Source organism: Natator depressus, chromosome 8 (assembly GCF_965152275.1).
Source record: "Natator depressus isolate rNatDep1 chromosome 8, rNatDep2.hap1, whole genome shotgun sequence".
In the NCBI taxonomy this organism is placed as follows: domain Eukaryota; kingdom Metazoa; phylum Chordata; order Testudines; family Cheloniidae; genus Natator; species Natator depressus.
The window spans coordinates 37,968,202-37,987,863 of NC_134241.1; the positions used below are offsets into that span (position 1 = coordinate 37,968,202).

Sequence of the window (19,662 nt, forward strand, 5' to 3'; positions counted from 1 at the left end):
GTCCAAATGCACATTCTACCACCATTCTGCACTTGCTCAGCCTCTAGTTGAACAGCTCCTGACTACTGTCCAGGCTGCCTGTGTACGGCTTCATGAGCCATGGCATTAAGGGGTAGGCTGGGTCCCCAAGGATAACTATAGGCATTTCAACATCCACAAAGGTTATTTTCTGGTCTGGGAAGAAAGTCCCTAGCTGCAGCTGTTGGAACAGACCAGAGTTCCGGAAGATGAGAGCATCATGTACTTTTCCCGGCCATCCCACGCTGATGTTGGTGAAACGTCCCTTGTGATCCATCAGTGCTTGCAGCACCATTGAAAAGTACCCCTTTCGGTTTATGTACTCGCTGCCTTGGTGCTTTGGTGCCAAGATAGGGATATGGGTTCTGTCTATCCCCCCACCACAGTTAGGGAATCCCATTGCAGCAAAGCCATCCACTATGACCTGCACATTTCCCAGAGTCACTACCCTTGGTAGCAGCAGCTCAGTGATTGCATTGGCTACTTGGATCACAGCAGCCCCCACAGTAGATCTGCCTACTCCAAATTGATTCCCAACTGATCGGTAGCTGTCTGGAGTTGCAAGCTTCCACAGGGCTATCGCCACTCGCTTGTGAACTGTGAGGGCTGCTCTCATCTTGGTATTCTGGCGGTTCAGGGCAGGGGAAAGCAAGTCACAAAGTTCCATGAAAGTGCCCTTATGCATGCGAAAGTTTTGCAGCCATTGGGAATCATCCCAGACCTGCAACACTATGCGGTCCCACCAGTCTGTGCTTGTTTCCTGGGCCCAGAATTGGCGTTCCATGGCATGAACCTGCCGCATTACCACCATGATGTCCACATTGCCGGGGCTTGTACTTTGAGAGAAGTCTGTGTCCATGTCCACATCACTCTCCTCACCTACTCACCTGCTTTTGCAGGTTCTGGTTCTGCATATACTGCTGGATAATGTGCGTGGTGTTTAGAACGGTCATAACTGCCGCGGTGATCTGAGCGGGCTCCATGCTTGTCGTGGTATGGCGTCTGCAGGAAAGCAGGAGAGCAGAGTGGCAGCGGAAGCGGCGGGTGGATGACGATGCTGACAGCAATATGAAGCCCGCACAGAAGAAGGTGTGAAACGATTGTCGGCCGTTGCTTTCACAGAGGGAGGGGGAGCAAGGGGTAGCTGGCAGCAGATGGTGCAGTACGACTGCTAGCTGTCGTCGTCTCCTGGGTGCTCACGGTGCTACTGGCTGCGAGAGCAGCCTGAGGCAGAATATCCCCCTCAAGGAGTGAACTCACAACCCTAGGTTTAGCAGGCCAATGCTCAAACCGCTAAGCTATCCCTCTGCCAATATTCCAGACAGGACTGACTCTCCATTAGACAAAACTTGAAGAAGAGAATGACCTGAGTCACTCCCATTAATGTCCAGGCGCCCCTGACAGATCTCACCGAGGTCTGCCAGGAGAACCCAAGAGACGACGAGGAGTGCTACCAGTTGTAATGCACCATCTGCTGCCACAAGGCAATGAGCTGCTGCTGTGTAGCAATGCAGTCCCCTGGGTCTCTTGGGTTCTCCTGCCAGCACTCAGGAGACGTACGGTGACAGTGAGCTGAGCGGGCTCCATGCTTGCCATGGTATGGCATCTGCATGGGTAACCCAGGAAAAAAGACGTGAAACGATTGTCTGCCCTTGCTTTCACGGGGGGGATAGGAGGGGGGGACCTGACGACATGTACCCAGAACCACCCGCGACAATGTTTTTTGCCCCATCTGGCATTGGGATCTCAACCCAGAATTCCAACGGGCGGCAGACTGCGGGAACTGTGGGATAGCTACCCACAGTTCAACGCTCCGGAAGTCAATGCCAGCCCCGGTACTGTGGACGCACTCCGCCGACTTAATGGTCTTAAGTGGGGGCACACACAATCGACTGTATAAAATCAATTTCTAAAAAATAGACGTCTATAAATTCAACCTAATTTCGTAGTGTAGACATAGCCTGAGAGTTCATTGGAAAACTTAAATTAGCAAGTAAAAATGAACTAGGAAGTCACTGGGATGGGGGCTGTGCATCATTTGTGCACAGTCTTTAGGGCTTTTATTGTCAATGTATATTTCTTTCAAATTGTTCATGAAATTTGTGTTTCATGTCAGATTTTCACTTAAGAACCTATGATGTGAGGAGTTCTTTGCAGTGTTGCTATACAACACCATATCCCTACCTCCCTCAAAGCAGCTTTCTGTACTCAGAGCAAGAGTACTCACAGCTTTAGAGGTATGTAGATACTGGGACACCATCTCCCTCTTGATTATTATGTCCTTCTCCCTCAGAGGCTGCTGCTTCTCCTCATTCAGATTCATATCAACCTGTGGAAGAAAAGCAAGAAAATGTTCAGTTGTGCACAGATTCCCTGATGCTCGGAACATCCCTCACACAGAAACATCATTTGCTACATGGAACACAATCTGCTCAAGGCAACAGGAAGCTTGCAGCCCAGCCACAGCAAGGCCTGAAACGTGGTTCAGTGAGCACATATCAGAATCTCAGAGGGAATAGCCTGCACTTGTGTTTAAACCCTGTCAGAGGAGACCCCTGAGATAAGAAGCAGACAGGAGCAGTCTCCCCCATCCCCTGGCACACACTTCCCAAAGGGGATTCTGGTGCTCTGAGGAGAGCTAGAGAAAGTTACCTCCATCACAGGGGGATGCTAGCATTCCAGTGGGACAGAGAGGAGCCCCCAACTCCTAAAGGGGTTTGTGGAGCCCAATGGAATCTCTCAGCATACAATTTACGAAACCAAGAGCCAACTGACTAACCACAGGAATTCTCTGATCTGCAGAGCTGCTTCTGTCACAATGATTAAGCAGCTGTCAACTGTCAAGCAGTGATACCTTCTGCTACTTATTACCCAGTCTGGGCTCTTAGGGTTTCCAGTGATGTTTTATTCAATGGAGCAAGTTAGCCTCCTTCTCAAGATGTGCCTGTCTGTTTCATGTTTGCTGCGTTTTAATTTGTTGTAAATTTAATTGCTGTAAAGTTTGCCAATAACACAAACATCTGTGTAGCAGCAAACAAGGAGGCGAGAACTCAAGAGAAGAGGGCCCAGAGATGAAGATGTAACCATACAGCAAATCCCAAAATATTAAAGCAAGTTTATTTTCATCTTCTCTCCTTAATCCTGTCTTACTATCGCTCCTAAAGTACTAAAACTGTTATGGGGAAGGATTGGGACTGAGAGGCAAGAAGGAAGAGGTCTACACAAGAAAACCCTGAGAACCATTGTCTTATACTATCTGTGAAAAACGACAGGCTAAGGAATCAAAGCAGACCACCCTTCATTGGAGAGTTGTGAGGAAGCAGAGCAGGCTCTACCATGGTGATGGAGGTAGGAGGTGTAGGCTGACATAAGGCATCGTGGTTATGAGGTCTAACACTAGTCATCTAGGATACTAGGAGGCACTACAGTCTCCACCTCTTGTCCTGGAAAATGGAAGATAAACACCCAGAGAGCACACAGTGAAGGAAGGAAGGGCATTTGCATTGGGGTCATTAACTTACCAGCATCTGTTCAAAGAGGCCCAGCACATCCTGATCTGTGATTTCCTGTAGCATCTGGCCTGCACTAGGAACATCCATATAGGAAGCAGAGGAATTCCTATGAGCAACATTGGATTTTTCCTTCTCCTTTTTTATCCGCATGCTGGTGAATCGCTCCAGCTGAGTGAGAGAAACAGAAATCAAACTCAGCACCACCTCATTTCGCACCTCTCAACTCCGGTGATCACCCTCAACCACACATGCTGTCCCAAAACCAATGCCAGGCATACTACCCTAATTGCATTCCTATATTTGGCATTCTCACGCTTGCACTGCTGGCAATGGATAGAGAAAGCACAACCGGTCTGGGGGTACTTCTGACACCAAGAGACCATAACTTGTGATCTGTGGACCTACCAGGTGCACTTTAGTAGGGAAACTTTTGAAACTTCACAGACCAGAGACAAAATTCTCTGTAGACCCTCCAAGTGGTAGATAAGAGTTTTTGTACCCCTTGAGCACCTTTACTCAATGTGTCTGACAAGTCACACACTGCAAGGTTAGTCAGTGTTCTCCAGATGTCCATGCACCATCACTGGCAGGGGATAAGTAGAAATCTGCTGGTACTGCTAATGCCAACTCCCATGTGAATTCAATGCCTCTCCAGGGAAATCTAAAAATCTAAAACACCAAAAACCTGGGTGCCAACAAACAGGGTTTATCCCTGCAGTCAGCAGTCTTGCAAAGCCAACCCTCTGGAAAATGCCAGTGTTCAGATTGCCTACTAAACCAGTGCTTATGAGGAAAGAGTCAGCAGAGCATGCATGGTCATAGTTTGAGAAGCAGAGTTAGAGAATCCTAGAGAAGCAAATGCCTTATGAGAGAGACAACACACACGGAGCAGTCATGTGACAGCAAGGGCTGAAGCCTTCGAACAGTAAGACTAGAATAGAACAGGCAGAGGAACCAGAAACAGCCAGGCACAGGAAAGTTACAGCAAGTAGGAGACATCACATGCAGAAGAAAACCACCATCCTTACCTCATCCGCCATGAGCCGCTTCAAAGTCTGTGGGACAGAAAGAGGAGGGAGAAGAGAAACAAATCAGTGATACAAGGCACACCTCCAAACACAGAGAGTGTGAGGGTGAGAAGAAAAAATGGGTAGTGACAACCCAGCTTGTTCCACTCCTGTTGAGAGTGAACAGAACACAACAATGCCAAACTCCCATATCCTGCACACTACCACTGGGGAAAGATTTAACTCACCAATGCAGACATACAGCAGTTCCACAGATTTGAGAGATGAGAGCATGAGCAGTGGGAAGCAATTACTGCATGAAGCACAAGCTTCCTTCTCTTTCCTCTTTGACTTAGTTTTGTCTCATACTCAAACCTTTTCTAGTAATGCATATTGACTCAAGACTTCAAGAATTCCTTTTGGGGAAAGCAAAACCAAATCCACCACATGGATCTAGTCCCCAGCCAGAAGGGGACAATCTATTCCAATATATGATGCCCTCTTTCCTTACAACAGAAGGCAGAGGTATGGTCTTATCTCCCATCCGGGACAAGGGACAGGATTAGTTATGCTCTCACCAGATGGAGGGACATCGTTGCATGGTGGGACCATAACAAATCCTGTTATATTGCAGCCCTTGCTCCCGACCTCAACAGCCAAGACAGTTTGTTTTAGACTTGGCATTGTACATAAGAGGAATGGCCCAGGCAAAGGAAAATCGGGCCCTTTCAGTTCAATCACGTCACTGACAACCACAGGTCTTGCCATCCCCTCAGCTTTGTCAGAAGGGGATCTGTCCTCTTAAAGGGCACGTTGGACCTCAATATTCCATTTCAGGTGGAATCCTGGTTTTGGGTATGTGCTTCCCAGAATATACAGGTGATGATTTCAGAAGCGGGACAGTTTGCTTTCAAATTATTAGGAATGTTAAAGAAACACCAAGTTCCCTCTCTCCCTCCCTGCCACTCTACACAGACACACAAAAGGTTGAAACTAACTACCTGAATTACCTATGACCCTTCCTCTGTGGATCATCAGGGGTGTTTAGCAGATATAAAGAATGGATCACAATGTATTCCATAGGGGCAGGCCACCTGTAATGCAAATCCCCTTTCAGGACACTCCATGACAGGTTCTCATCTTTTCCCATCTTTAACTGAGGGAGTAATTCTGTCTGAAATGCGAAGTTCATTACTCTTGCTCCCTAGTTTTTTTTTTATCTGCATCCAGAATCCACATGACTGTAATTTCCACTACTGCAGCTTTTTGATTTGTCATAAACCAGAGACTCCAGCAGAGGGCAGAAAGAATCAACATATGGGAATAACAAGGAGCAGATCTGCTGCTGCTCTAATGACAGAGAGAGTGTAACAACACAGTCAATGAAGATCAGGACCCCTGGAAACAGATGTTAAGAGCATCACAGAGAACGTGGATTATAGCTCCTTTCCATACCCATCCCTTGTACTACAGCATCCAACGCAGAATTGGGGTAGTGTACCCTGAGAGTTCAGTGCACCACAATTTAAGATAATGCCATAAAGGTGAACCACCTCCAACATATCACATAGTTTAAACCCTTAATAGGGCTTTGGGATGGCCCACACTACACACAAGAGTTCCCTTCCTTCCCATCTCCAAAAGTTATCCAAAGATCACATGATGCTGAGAGAACCAAGACAAAAGCTTCTTTGACACCACTAAAGGTCCCTAAAGGGCTCAAAGTATTTCAAAATTCTGCAGCTGTGAAATTCATCCTTTGCTGTTCAACTGTACTCCAGAACCTCAGCTTTCATTTAAAATTTTTTCTACTAGCCCTTATGGCTGTAGAAATAACCTTGAAAACATTAACTGAATTTAACCAACTCAAATGTCTGCAGAGAGCCTGAAGAAAGTAACTTTAAGAGGTGTGAACTACAATCCTTCATCTCAGTCAGGGCACCATGGACTTTGATTCTGTGGTTGTGTTATTTGGCATTTTCTCAAGATAATTAAGTGTGTTTGCCAAGGAATTTCCTCCTTGTGCTGCAGCTAGGCAGCTGATATTTTGCATTCTCTCTCTCTGCCCTCCCAGGACCTGCCTGGAGCCACCTCTTGCTCTCCAGCTGTTTCCCCACAAGAGTGAGTTAACTAGATTACAGGGCACACTCCCTGCTTTTCTGTTCCATGGAGCCAGAGCTGGAATCCAGCTTGGTCAAGGAACAGAGGGAGCCACGTGTGTAAATTGGTATGCTGGGCCAACTGCAGAACAGCAGAAGTGACCCAGGGAAGTGAGCTGCTAAAGCGGATTACAAATTCCCCACTTCTTCATCACACATTGGGATGGGGGAAGGAAGCTCCGAGTCAGGCCACCTGGACAACATTAAGGCAGCTGAGGCCAAGGAAATGGATCTGGATACTTAAAGAGTATAGCAAAAAGCTCAACCTCAAAAAAAATCTCTGTTGAAAATAATCAGATAGTTTTACATCAGTTGCTATTTTCAACTCTGAACCATAGCTGTGTGTGTTTGAGTGGGGGTGATGATGAAGGATGTTTCATGGTGACAGGATAAATATTGCTGTGAAACGTAGACGGTGCTGTGTGGAATTTGCTCCCATTGTGCAACAGAGTACACACCACACCAGTACCAGTTACATGTTACCAATATTCCTAACTCCCTCATCTTGGGGGAGTTCCAATGGCAGAGCAAGGAGGCATTTTGTAGGGGCCTTTGCAAGGTAAAGGGAGGCTACTCATCTGTAACTGGAGTTCTTCAATAGATTTTTGCACATTCTTACGCTTAGGGCATAGCAACAGTACAGCTTGTATGGTGGAACCCTTCAGTAGTAGTTAGTACCTCTTGCAGCACTCTCACATCCCCTACCCCTCCAAACATTTGAAGGCAGGGCTATAAAAGTGGGGTGTGGCATGTCAACCATTTTAGTTAGAGATGACAGAGGTCTATAAAATCATGACTGATGTGGAGAAAGTAAATAAGAAATTGTTATTTACTCCTCAGAACACAAGAACTAGGGGTCACCAAATGAAATTAATAGGTAGCAGGTTTAAAACAAACAAAAGGAAGTATTTTTTCACACAACACACAGTCAACCTGTGGAAATCCTTGCCAGAGGATATTGTGAAGGTCAAAACTATAACAGGGTTCAAAAAAGAACTAAATAAGTTAATGGAGGATAGGTCCATCAATGGCTATTAGTCAGGATGGGCAGGGATAGTGTCCCTAGCCTCTACCAGAAGCTGGGAATGGGCGAGGGTGATGGATCACTTGATGATTACCTGTTCTGTTCATTCCCTCAGGGGCATCTGGCATTGGCCACTGTCAGAAGATAGGATACTGGGTTAGATGGACCTTTGGTCTGACCCAATATGACCGTTCTTATGTTATGTTCCTTCCACCACCTGGTCAGATCCAAAGCTGAAATCAGGACTTTTAGAAAAAGGGGAAGGTGGATGGGGAAGAGTGAATGTGCAGAGGTCATCTTGAAGAACTCTGGTTATAGATGACGAACATTCGTTTATTCCTGAATGGCTTCCACACATTCCCACTCTTGAGAGTTTGGCAAGCAGTTCTCCCCCCTCTGGATGGTGGCATGAAGAGACCTGGTTATACAGAGTGCAATACCGCTTTACCAAATTATGCATCAGATCTACCTGCCAGATCTAAGGAATGTCATATGAATATATGATTTGAGCTCCTAATGGCAGCTCTACGGTTTCTCCAATATGGGGATATGTCTAAAACAGGCCATGTAAGTGACCTTCACTCTTGCTGAGTGCACTCTAAGCCATCCTGGAAGAAGAAAATAGGTGTGTTTATAAAAAACAGAGTCTAACCCACTTGGAAAGTTGTTCGGTTAGACTGCCTGACTTTTACTCTTTTCCTCAGAAGAGAGGAAACAGTCTAGGTAATCTCCTGTATTCTTTAGACCTATTCTAAAAGGGAAACACATCAAGGTGTGTAGTGATGCTTTTCATCTCCTGAGCGAGACCTAAAGAAAAATGCAAGTTTATGGACTGATTGAGATGAAATTCTGTTATCACCCTGAAGAAATTTTGGATGTGGACAAAGAACTACTTTATCGTTGTGAAAGACCATAGAAGTGGGGGCGGGGGGGGGGGGGGGATCAGCCATGAAAACGTGCAGTGTGCTCACTCTTCTAGCAGAAATAATAGTTACCATAAAGGCTGTATAAATTGAGAGGTGAAGCAGGGAACATTGTTCCACGGGTTCAAAGGGAGGTTTAATGAGCTAAGTACTAGAGGTCCCATGTCAGTGTGTGTTTCCTAACCAAAGAGTAGACGTTCATTAATCCCTTCAAGAATCTTTTTACTATATTGTGGCTAAATACAGTATTTTGCTCTATTAAGTTGTGATGAGCTGAGATGTAACTTTTACCAACAATAAGAAATGCCCAAGGATTTTAAATGAAGTAAGTACTACAGTATAGTTTGAATAGGCACTGAAGCTAGGTTTATATCACTGTTGGTTGTTCACAAAAAGAATATTTTCCACTTATGATCACAGCACAGGCAAGCTGTCTGCTTCTTGTAGTTTAACAGAATCACCTGTACTTTTCCCAAGCAGGACAGCTCCAGATCTGTCAAAGTCCTATGGTACATGCTGTAAAGTGGAGAGTCTGGGTTTGGATGACAAATCCAACCTCTCTGCTGGGTCAACAGGTCTGCAATTGTGTGGAGAGACAAATAAACCTACAAGTGGGGACCACCTCTCCCCACTATGCCCAGAAGTGTGTAGGGGAAACCCCAAACACTCTAGGGGCACTGGGACCCATGTGGCCTTGGGACAAAACTACAGAGCGGAGCCAGCCACAGCTCCATGTAGTAGGGGCAGAAGCAACCAAAGCATCTCTTTGGTCCTTTAGACACAGAGGACTTTCTACAGTTTTAACTGGACTGTCTCTGCCCTGCACTGATTGGATGTTTGCTCCAGTCTTCCCCTTCCTGTGTCTTCCCTTCACACCTGCCCCCTTACCCTTTTCTTCTCTGCCCTGCCCCCTTCACTTCCCTTTCCGTTCAGCTTACTCCCCCTCCTAACTAAACCCAACTAAAACTTTTTTTGCTGAAATAAGAATGACCTCTGCTGTCATTACATAATTCACTCTGCCTGTGTGTTACACTCCCTCCCCGTGTCAGTATTGTCCAGATAGACCGGGGTGACCAACCTGTGGCTCCAGAGCCACATGCGGCTCTTCATAAGTTAATATGCAGGTCCTTGTATAGGTACAGACTCCGGGGCTGGAGCTACAGGCGCCAACTTTCCAATGTGCCTGGGATTGCTCATTTCTCAACCCCTGCTCTGCCACAGGCCCAGCTCCCACTCCACCCCTTCCCGCGCCCTCCCTTGAGCCTGCCATACCCTCGCTCCTCCCCCTCGTCCCGTCCCATCCCCAGGAGCCTCCTGCACGCCATGAAACAGCTGATCGGGAGGTGCAGGCGCTGATGGGGGGGCTGCTGATGTATTAGTGTGGCTCTTTGGCAATGTATATTGGTAAATTCTGGCTCCTTTTAAGCTCAGGTTGGCCACCCCTGAGATAGACTGTAAGCTCTTTGGGGCAGGGGCCATCTGCTACTCTGTTTGCACAGCACCTAGCCCCATTCTTGGTTGGCTCTAAGGCACTACCATAATAAACATGATTAATAATAGCAATAGGTGATAGTTATGTTCTTGCACAGACCAAGGCAATCAGAATAACTTTGTCTTCTTTGACTGTCCACAAGAACTCTCTGTATTACAAGAACTGGGGGTGAACAGAGAACTACTCTCCCAGACTAGAAGAAACCCATCCAACAGGGTCAGGTTATCTGCTCCTGCACTGGAGCACTGATATTTGGAGTTGTGTCTTGTCACAAATGAGTCTCTCTCTGTATATCTCTCTAGTAGATGTTATTTGCTACTGAGTTCTTAAGTGACTCTTGTAACAATCATGCAAGACAAGGCTCAGCTGATCTGACAGTGCATTACCCTTTTCTAGAAGCCATATCAGAAGAATTGAAGGATGCTCTCAAGGTATGCTTAGCAACTGACCTATCTTTGGTAATAAGGGCTTTGGAAAGTTTTATCTAGTCTTCTGGCCATGACAGGAAAAAAGAGCTTTTTTCCTTCCACAGATCTTATTGGTTTCTGGACATTACTACCTGATACTTTGCCACTTTAATGCCCAGTGTGCCAGAAGAGAACATCTTTCTATCCAGAGCACCTAGCTTCTTATCCTCTCTACTGGAAGAGTTAGAGTGGACTCCAGTCCCTTTAGCTCTTTGAAGGGCAGCTGCCACTGCCAATGAAGCACTCAGGAGGCAGCTGGTATAACTTGCTCTTTTTTTTCTTTTATTAAAGAAATTCCTTATCCAGATGCTGGATTTAGCTAGGTATTTGTTTGCCATCTGTAATAACCTGCCTAAAACTGGCAGTGTAATCTTATTCCTAGAGAGTGAACCCAGCATATAAAAAAACCTAGGTGTGCAGTGTCCTCTAAGGTTTCCTAAGGGATGTTTAAGGTAGTAGCTATCCTTCCTGAGTTTGTGAAAATAGAGCATATTTTCTGCAGGGGCCGAAGTAGTAGATGTACCTACATTGTTATCCAATGAAGTTTGAACATCCAGATCTATTGCTACATCCAGAGGTTCAAAAGGCTCTTCTAGTCCTTCTTCAGACAGTATGCCTGGGACAAAAAAAGAAGACTGTCCCCTCAGGACCAGTGAGTGAGATTGCTGGGTTAAGTGAAAAGCCAAAAGGTGTATCAGACATTTACCTGGGGAACCAGTAGGGAGTCCTAGAGGGAGGGTCACATATCTCAAGAGAGGTTTACATAGCTTAAGAAACAGGTTTTGCCTTGTATTTTTTTTTCCTTTCCCAGAGAAAGAGGAGAAACTGCTTCACCACCTTATCCTTTTTTCCTTTATCTGTAAGCAATGAGGATAACATATTTGATGCTACATAGAGGGTCCCACTGTGAAGACGGATCCGAATTAGGGTGTTCCAGATATTTTACACAATGAACCTAACTCACTACAGTAACCAATGTCTTTAAGGAAGCACTGGGTACCTTATCGGGCTTACAATGAGGTTCTGAACATGGAAATGATGGCCTTGGATCCAGGACATGGTGTTGATCCATACTACAGGTTTGGCCTCAAATACCACCCTTTGCTGTGACTCTGACTTCAAATGCTAGAGCCCTATGGGTACTCTTTTGCATTTCTTCAGCAAGAAGCAGCTCAAGGACTGGATTGTTAGCTCTCAAAGACTGGCTCTTTCAGCAGAGGCGGACACCTGTGAGGTCAAATGTTTCTGTTTGGTTGGATCTGATCTTTGCAGATTCATAGTAACCCGCACTGGTGTCTGTCTTCTTCACTGGAACTTTGCAGGGCTTTTTGAACCCTTCAAGGGTCGGAGCAAGGCTGATCTCCCAGCACCTATGGGTCCCTGTTTTGGGCTCAGAAGATTTAGCTGCTAAAGTTTCCTGCAATTGTAACGCTCACAGACCCCGGTCATCGGCGGATCAAACTGGGGACCTCTGTAGCTTAGTGCATGAGCCTCTATAGCATGAGTTAAAAGCCAAATGGCTCTTAGCTAAGGCTGTAGAGCAGACTCATTTAACTTTCTCTAAATGGTCTCGGTGCCACTAGATGGGACAGAACCCCACACCCAGAAGGTGTGTGGGTTACACAATATCATAGTTTGGAGGAGATTCTGATACTCCTTTCTGGCCTTAGGGATGAAGGTGCTGCATATGAAGCAACAAGGAGGCAAATGACATTCCCACATCTAGACCTAACACTACATGTGCATTCAAAGCAAGAAAAAAGGCAGGGCTACAGGCACATCTCTTGAACCCTGATTTCTTTTTTTATTATTATTATTCTGACATATCAGAATCAAGGACCTGTGCCAGGATTAAGATCCTTAGTCGAAGAGAAGAGAAGAATAAAAATTGAAGCTGTGGCACAGGGAACAATCCGTTCCAATAAATCCAGGTCCAAAGACATAAGAACGGCCACGCTGGGTCAGACCAAAGGTCCATCTAGCCCAGTAACCTGTCTTCTAACATTGGCCAATGCCAAGTGCCCCAGAGGAAATGAATAGAACAGGTAATCATCAAGTGATCCATCCCCTGTCGACCCAGCAAGGTTCCTAGTCCAACTGCAGTTGGAAGGAACGGAGGAGGTTGGCAAATAAAATTATTTTTTAGTTCCATCCTCTAAACATGTGGAGCTGTGACAACACTCCAAAGGTCCAAGCTGCATCTTTGTCACATCCCAAGAGTAAGTATATACACAGGCCACTCAAAGAAGAATATGCATGGCCCCTTCCTGCTTCCCTCCTGGCTCCAATCTCTCCTGCTTCCCAAAACCAACCCCTTTTGGCTGGCTCTTGCAACCCTCTGCAAGAATTCAATGTACCCATTATTCATCCTAAAACAGTTGTTTTGGAGATGGGGAGGAGAGTTAGGATAGGCTTGCAGAGGCATTTTCTGCAGTGAGTACATCCTGATAAACAAGAGGCAGTCTCTCCTGTTATATCTGCCAAGAGTAAGTCTGATGGGATGCCACTAAGGATGTGGCAAGGGGGTTCCTATGGCAGAGAAAGAAGGCTGTAGACGATGAGATAACTGGCACCATGGATATGGGGAAAGTGGTGGATGTGATATATCTTGACTTTAGCAAAGCTTTTGATACGGTCTCCCACAGTATTCTTGCCAGCAAGTTAAAGAAATATGGATTGGATGAATGGACTATAAGATGGACAGAAAGCTGGCTGGATCATCGGGCTCAATGGGTAGTGATCAACAGCTCGATGTCTAGTTGGCAACCAGTATCAAGTGGAGTGCCCCAGAGGTCGGTCCTGAGGCCGATTTTGTTCAACATCTTCATTAATGATCTGGATGATGGGATGAATTGCACCCTCAGCAAGTTCGTGGCTGTGGAGAGAGGTAGATACGCTGGAGGGTAGGGATAGTGTCCAGAGTGACCTAGACAAATTGGAGGATTGGGCCAAAAGAAATCTGATAAGGTTCAACAAGGACAAGTGCAGAGTTCTGCACTTAGGATGGAAGAATCCCATGTACTGCTACAGGCTGGGGACTGACTGGCTAAGCGGCAGTTCTGCAGAAAAGGACCTGGGGATTACAGTGGATGAGAAGCTGGATATGAGTCAGCAATGTGCCCTTGTTGCCAAGAAGGCCAACGGCATATTGGGCTGCATTAGTAGGAGCACTGCCAGCAGATTGAGGGAAGTGATTATTCCCCTCTATTCGGCACTGGTGAGGCCACACCTAGAGTATTGCGTCCAGTTTTGCCCGCCCCCGCCAACTACAGAAGGGATGTGCACAAATTGGAGAGAGTCCAGTGGAGGGCAACGAAAATGATTAGGGGGCTGGGGCATATGACTTACGAGGAGAGGCTGAGGGAACTGGGGTTATTTAGTCTACAAAAGAGAAGAGCGAGGGGGGATTTGATAGCAGCCTTCAACTACCTGAAGGGGAGTTCCAAAGAGGATGGAGCTCGGCTGTTCTCAGTGGTAGCAGATGACCAAACAAGGAGCAATGGTCTCAAGTTGTAATGGAGGAGGTCTAGGTTGGATATTAGAAAACACTATTTCACTGGGGGGAGGGGGGGTGAAGCATTGGAATGGGTTACCTAGGGAGGTGGTGGAATCTCCATCCTTAGAGGTTTTTAAGGCACAGCTTGACAAAGCCCTGGCTGGGATGATTTAGTGGGTGTTGGTCCTGCTTTGAGCAGGGCACTGGACTAGATGACCTCCTGAGGTCTCTTCCAACCCTAATATTCTATGATTCTCAAGGAACTGAGCAATGCGTGTCTGTCACTAAGCACCATAAGGATGGTCAATAATGGACTAATTATGAGCATTTTCTGTTAATCATCACCTCTCTACTGTTTCCCTGTACATACAGATTGCTATGTCTCCAAGGGGTCTTCTAACCCTGGAGGCACACACTGACGTTGCACAACACTCCAGTCTGACTGGGGTCTGTAGTTGTCTGGTGCACATTTCTGTCCTACCCAGAGTCCACTGTTGAAGTCCTAATTCCTATTCTTCAGTTAATTGCCTGAAGTCCATGTTGGTGTATTGAGAGAACCAAAGGGTAGCTTCCTTGGGCCACTTTTAGTCACTTTGAACTATGCTTTACTGTGCAACATCTGAACATTTATTTCTCCAGTTCTCACCCACAGCATGCCACTGGCTCTCCACTTGGTCTCCTCTCCCTCACTGGAGATCTTTTCCTTGTAACTCGGCACAGAGGAAAATTCTCATGGGATGGATCTGGTGGAGAACCAGCAGCTCCAGAACAATTATGAAATGAACTTATGACAGAGGTAATACTCAAATCTTTCCTGTTTATTCAACAGAAACACTACTCAGACCTCACAAACAGCTCACAATTTACAGGGGAATGTCTGGGTATCTGTCAAAAGGAAACACTTTATTCTCAGCCAGGGTTTAAAAATAATTGTAAACAAACTGGAGAGAGTTCAAAGGAGCAACAAAAGTGACCTGGTGAGCTAGTAGAAATGGCTGATGGAAAGAAAGCTAAATATATAAAGGGTGGCTACCAAAGGGTTGATTTAGGGGCACAGAACAGGCTAATACTCTAGGAAGCATTTTAAGGAGAGGCACCAAGGTACTACTAAGCAGGGAACTAGGAAGTATAGTTAGGAATCAAGAGATGATGAGCATAAGAACTGCCAGACTAAATCAGACCTGAGGTCCATCTAGTCCAGTACCTTCTCTGACATTGGCCAGCACCAGCTGGCTCAGAGAAAGGTATAAGTACTCCATATCTGCCTATGGCAAGGTTATTTGTCCCCCACATTCGGTCTCATCTTGATTTCAAATAATTAGAGATTGTTTAAACCTTGAAGCATTAGGTTTAATATCCCTTCCAGCCTTTTTTGTTATTAAATATGATATGAAGAATATCCAGAGTTGTTACTAACAATAAAAATGTTGGAAAGGATATTAAAACTCATTCTTCAAGGCTTAACCCCTTAATCAAGAAAAAGACCATAGAGGCCGAATATCAGGAAGTTTCCAGATGGTGAATTTACTAGGTTGTTATATAAGTGCGTGGAACAAAGCCCTGGAGACTGCACAGACGATCACGTACTGACTTGCAGAGCTCTTTCTAGCTCTACTTTCTATGTCCCCATCTATAACTAGGAATTGTAATTTTAACGCTTGTTAGCTGGCTGAGGTGAACAGTACCCCAAACCCCCAGCTGTGACTCCCCGGTTCTTCATATCCAAGAAAAAAGTAAGTAGCAGATCCCTGCCTCACCCCCTCCTCTTGCAGGTTCCTCCTATGAATGCTCTTTCATGAGTATGTCTACACTGCAATTAAAAACCACGGCTGGCCCATGCCAACTGACTCAGTCTCATGTGGCTCAGATTAAGGGGCTGTTTAATTGCAGTGTAGACTTTTGGACTTGAGCTCAGGCTTTAGGATCCTGTGAGCTGGGAGAGTCCTAGAGCCCAAATATCTACACCACAATTAAACAGCCCCTTAGCCCAACCCCTGCAAGCCTGAATCAGCTACCACAGGCCAAATGCAGGTGTCTAATGACAGTATAGGCATACCCTATGAGGCTTGTAAAGCCTAGTACTTCCAGCCATAACAAAACAGATTAGAAATGAGACTATCATCACAGAATATGACATATGGCTGATCACCAGCTTCTCTTGCTTCTTTTCCCTCATTTACTTGTCTACCTTGAATGTAAGCTCTGCAGGGAAGGACTGTGTCCTTGTTTATGTCTGTAAAGGGCAGGGTGGATTTGATTTAAATCAAATTGATTTAAATAATGATTTAAAAATACCAGTCAGGAAGACTCGATTTAATAATGGTTTTCTACATAAAAGTGCATTCTTGTTGGTTGTTATAACCTTAATTCATATTCTTCACAACTCAGAGATAGATGTAGGTTTCATTTTAAGAAGGTACACACTTATACATCTTTAAACAGTGATTTATTTTGAAAACTTTTCAGATTAGTTTTACAGCTAAATCAGAAAATGAATGATTGTTTGGTTATTTCATCTACTAAAGGTAATTGAAGCAGATATTTATGAAGTCATTGGGAGGTGAACTATCTCCAATTCAACAGGTTAATCATTAATATTTGGAGGATTTTCTTGCCATTCTGTATGAGAAGGAGATCACCAGACAGACATTTAAATTGTTTTATTTAACTAAAACAACAATGTTAAGTATTCTGGATTTTTTTCTTCAACAGCAAACATATGATATTTTAACAAAACAAGAATATGTCCCTCACTTCTCACATTTATCTCCAGACTTCTTCTCCTTGTCCAGATCTATTCCGCCCCCAACAATCTTCTATTCATTGAACTTTTTGAAACTTTGCACTTTTAGAGAGAGGTAAGGGATTGACTCTGTGTACACAAATTTGCAGAGGGACAATAGAGTTGAGGTCTGTTATTTCTCACCTCTATATTATTTATTTAAAAACATTTTTGCTGTTAACAAGCATGTTACCTCTGGAGACACAAATCCACAGTTTGAGAACTGCAAAACTAAACATCTCTGATTGTATCTTCTAGACTGAGCACATAGTCCCATTGGGTGGATAGAAAGATCAACCAAAATCTATACAGAAGCCTGTGGAACCCCATAAGATTGGGTCCCTAATCCATGAACTATTGGAACTCATTTACAAACTTTTCTTACACATTACATGAATATATTTTCTCATACTATAGAATAAGAATTTATAATCCCTATTCCATGATGAGATATCTTTGAGCTATAATGTATCTTAGTTTTTTTTCCTCAAAGCATTTTATCAAAAAAATCCAATTTAAATAAAAAAAATCTAATTTTTTTGATTTCTAAAAAAAAATCATTGATTTTTATCCACCCTGGTAAAGGGCTCAAGATACTTTAGGTGCCCTATAAATTAAGAACTTTTGGCCCTCAATACAACCCCTGGCAATAAGTATAACTGGGTTCAAAAAAGTATTAGATAAGTTCACGGAGGATAGGTCCATCAATGGCTAATAGCCAAGATGGTCAGGGATGCAACCCCATGCTCTGGGTGTCCCTAAATTTCTGGCTGCTAGAAGCTGGGACTGGATGACAGGTTGGATCACTCAGTGAATTGCCCTGTTCTGTTCACTCCTTCTGAATCATTCGGCACCGCCCACTGTCAGAATACAGCACGCTTGGCTAGATGGACCATTGGTATGACCCAATATGGCCATTCTTGTGTTCTTAAATCTAAACCAATAGCTATGTAGCTATATCACTGGCCATTCCTCCTCTTATGGAATCTCCTATCCACACTACAGATGAGTGACATGCCATCCATAAACATTCCCAGAGCACTCCGTGACCAAAGAATAGGTGGGATCTCCTACTGGAACAATTCACATCGCACAAATCCATCCAAATCCTTAGCTCACTCTAGCTGGACTTTTTCACTCAATATTAGACCACATCATAGAATATCAGGGTTGGAAGGGACCTCAGGTCGTCATCTAGTCCAACCCCCTGCTCAAAGCAGGACCAATCCCCAACTAAATCATCCCAGCCATCATTTAGAAGTCAGCCTGAAGGCTGGTATGGGGATCTCTCTAATAGTTGCACAAGAGGGCAGATCACAGGTAGAACCTGTTCTAGGTGACACGGCCCTTTCCATCCCTCTTCTCTCCACTCATACTAATCTATTCCCTGCCCCTTTAGTTCCTTCCCCCTACTCCAATCCATAAAAACCTCCCATACATGTGGGGACCTAGTAAAAATGTTCTCCTTACCAAAAAAAAAAAAAAAAAGGCAGAAAAGGAAACAATAAAGCCAGCCCAAAAGCTATTGCAGCTCATCAGTCCCATATGAGAAACTGTGCTGGTCAGAGCTATACCCCTGGTTTCTCAAAGTTATTGACATAGGCCTGGTCTCCACTTAAAAATTAGATAGACCTAGCTACATTACTATGGGTTGTGAAAAATTCATACCCCTGAGTGCCACAGTTAAGCCACCTAAACCTGGTGTAGATATGGCTAGGTCAATGGAAGAATTCTTCCATCAATCTAGCTACTGCCACTTGGAGAAGTGGATTAACGACATCAACGGAAAACCCCCTACTGTCACTGTAGGAAACATCTACCCTACAGCATGACAGCAGCACAGCTATAGCCCTCACAGTGTAGATATGGCCATAGCCAAAGATGCATTCCCACACCAAGGGCCAGACATCCACCTCAACTGTGCCATAACCCCTGAAAACAGCTCAGTTAGTTTCAACCCCAAAACTCCAGGGGCCTACAGACCTATCTTGAAGCAAACCATGAAGAGGCTGCCAAGGGCATACAGCAGTAGAGCAGCTGCTCCAGCTCCCAGCCCTCAGGGCATTATCCAGTTAGAGAACAGAGTGCCATTCAGGGGAGGTTTCCACCTCATCAGGGAAAGAGTAAGCCCATAACACACACATGGCCCACACTAAATCAACAAGTGGCACATCCAGTAAACATATATCCCTCCTCTTCTGTAGGGACAGACTGAGCTCCCATACTAGGAACATATGCAGAGCCCAAGAGACCCCCAGATACAGGGCATGGTGAGCAACCCCTAGAGTTCTGCCACAGTCCCCCTGCACATGGCACCACAATTAAATAAACAACACCCCCTCCTGGAAGGCTTCAAATTTTCAACTGATGGAGCATATGGAGCAAACAAAGACCAGATACGAGTGAAGCAAAGGGAAGTGGAAATGCAAATGCAAAACAAACATGTTCCAGCTCTGAACACAATACAAGAACAGACAGTAAAACATTTTCTGCTCCTCCTTCTAAACCAGGCAAGCAGGCAATAAGCATCTCTCTTCCACGTAGTGGCCATATACTGTAGAATGGCCAACATCTACTCCTGAGGGCATTCTGTGCCAAAAAATTAAAAATTATGCACCAAAAAAATAAAAATTATGTGCACAATATTTTAAAATTCTGCAACATTCTGCAAATTTTATTTGTCAAATAAATGTGGAGGCTCCAGCATGGCAGTGGGGAGCACAGGCCACCGGCTGCACAGAGGTAGGAGATCACTGTGCAGCTCCCCCCAGGGACACGGACT

The 19,662-nt window shown here is 45.0% G+C and overlaps 1 protein-coding gene across 1 annotated transcript in view; it reads right to left on the reverse strand.

The window, feature by feature from the left end:
- DIAPH1 (diaphanous related formin 1) overlaps window positions 1–19,662 on the reverse strand; it is a 154,803-nt gene that overhangs the window by 108,148 nt on the left and 26,993 nt on the right. Inside the window, exons 2-4 of the mRNA XM_074960803.1 lie at window positions 4,559–4,585; window positions 3,540–3,698; window positions 2,246–2,347 (exon numbers count right to left, since the gene is read on the reverse strand). Of these exons, the coding sequence (XP_074816904.1) occupies window positions 2,246–2,347; window positions 3,540–3,698; window positions 4,559–4,585 (288 nt within the window). The remainder of the gene's footprint in view (window positions 1–2,245; window positions 2,348–3,539; window positions 3,699–4,558; window positions 4,586–19,662) is intronic.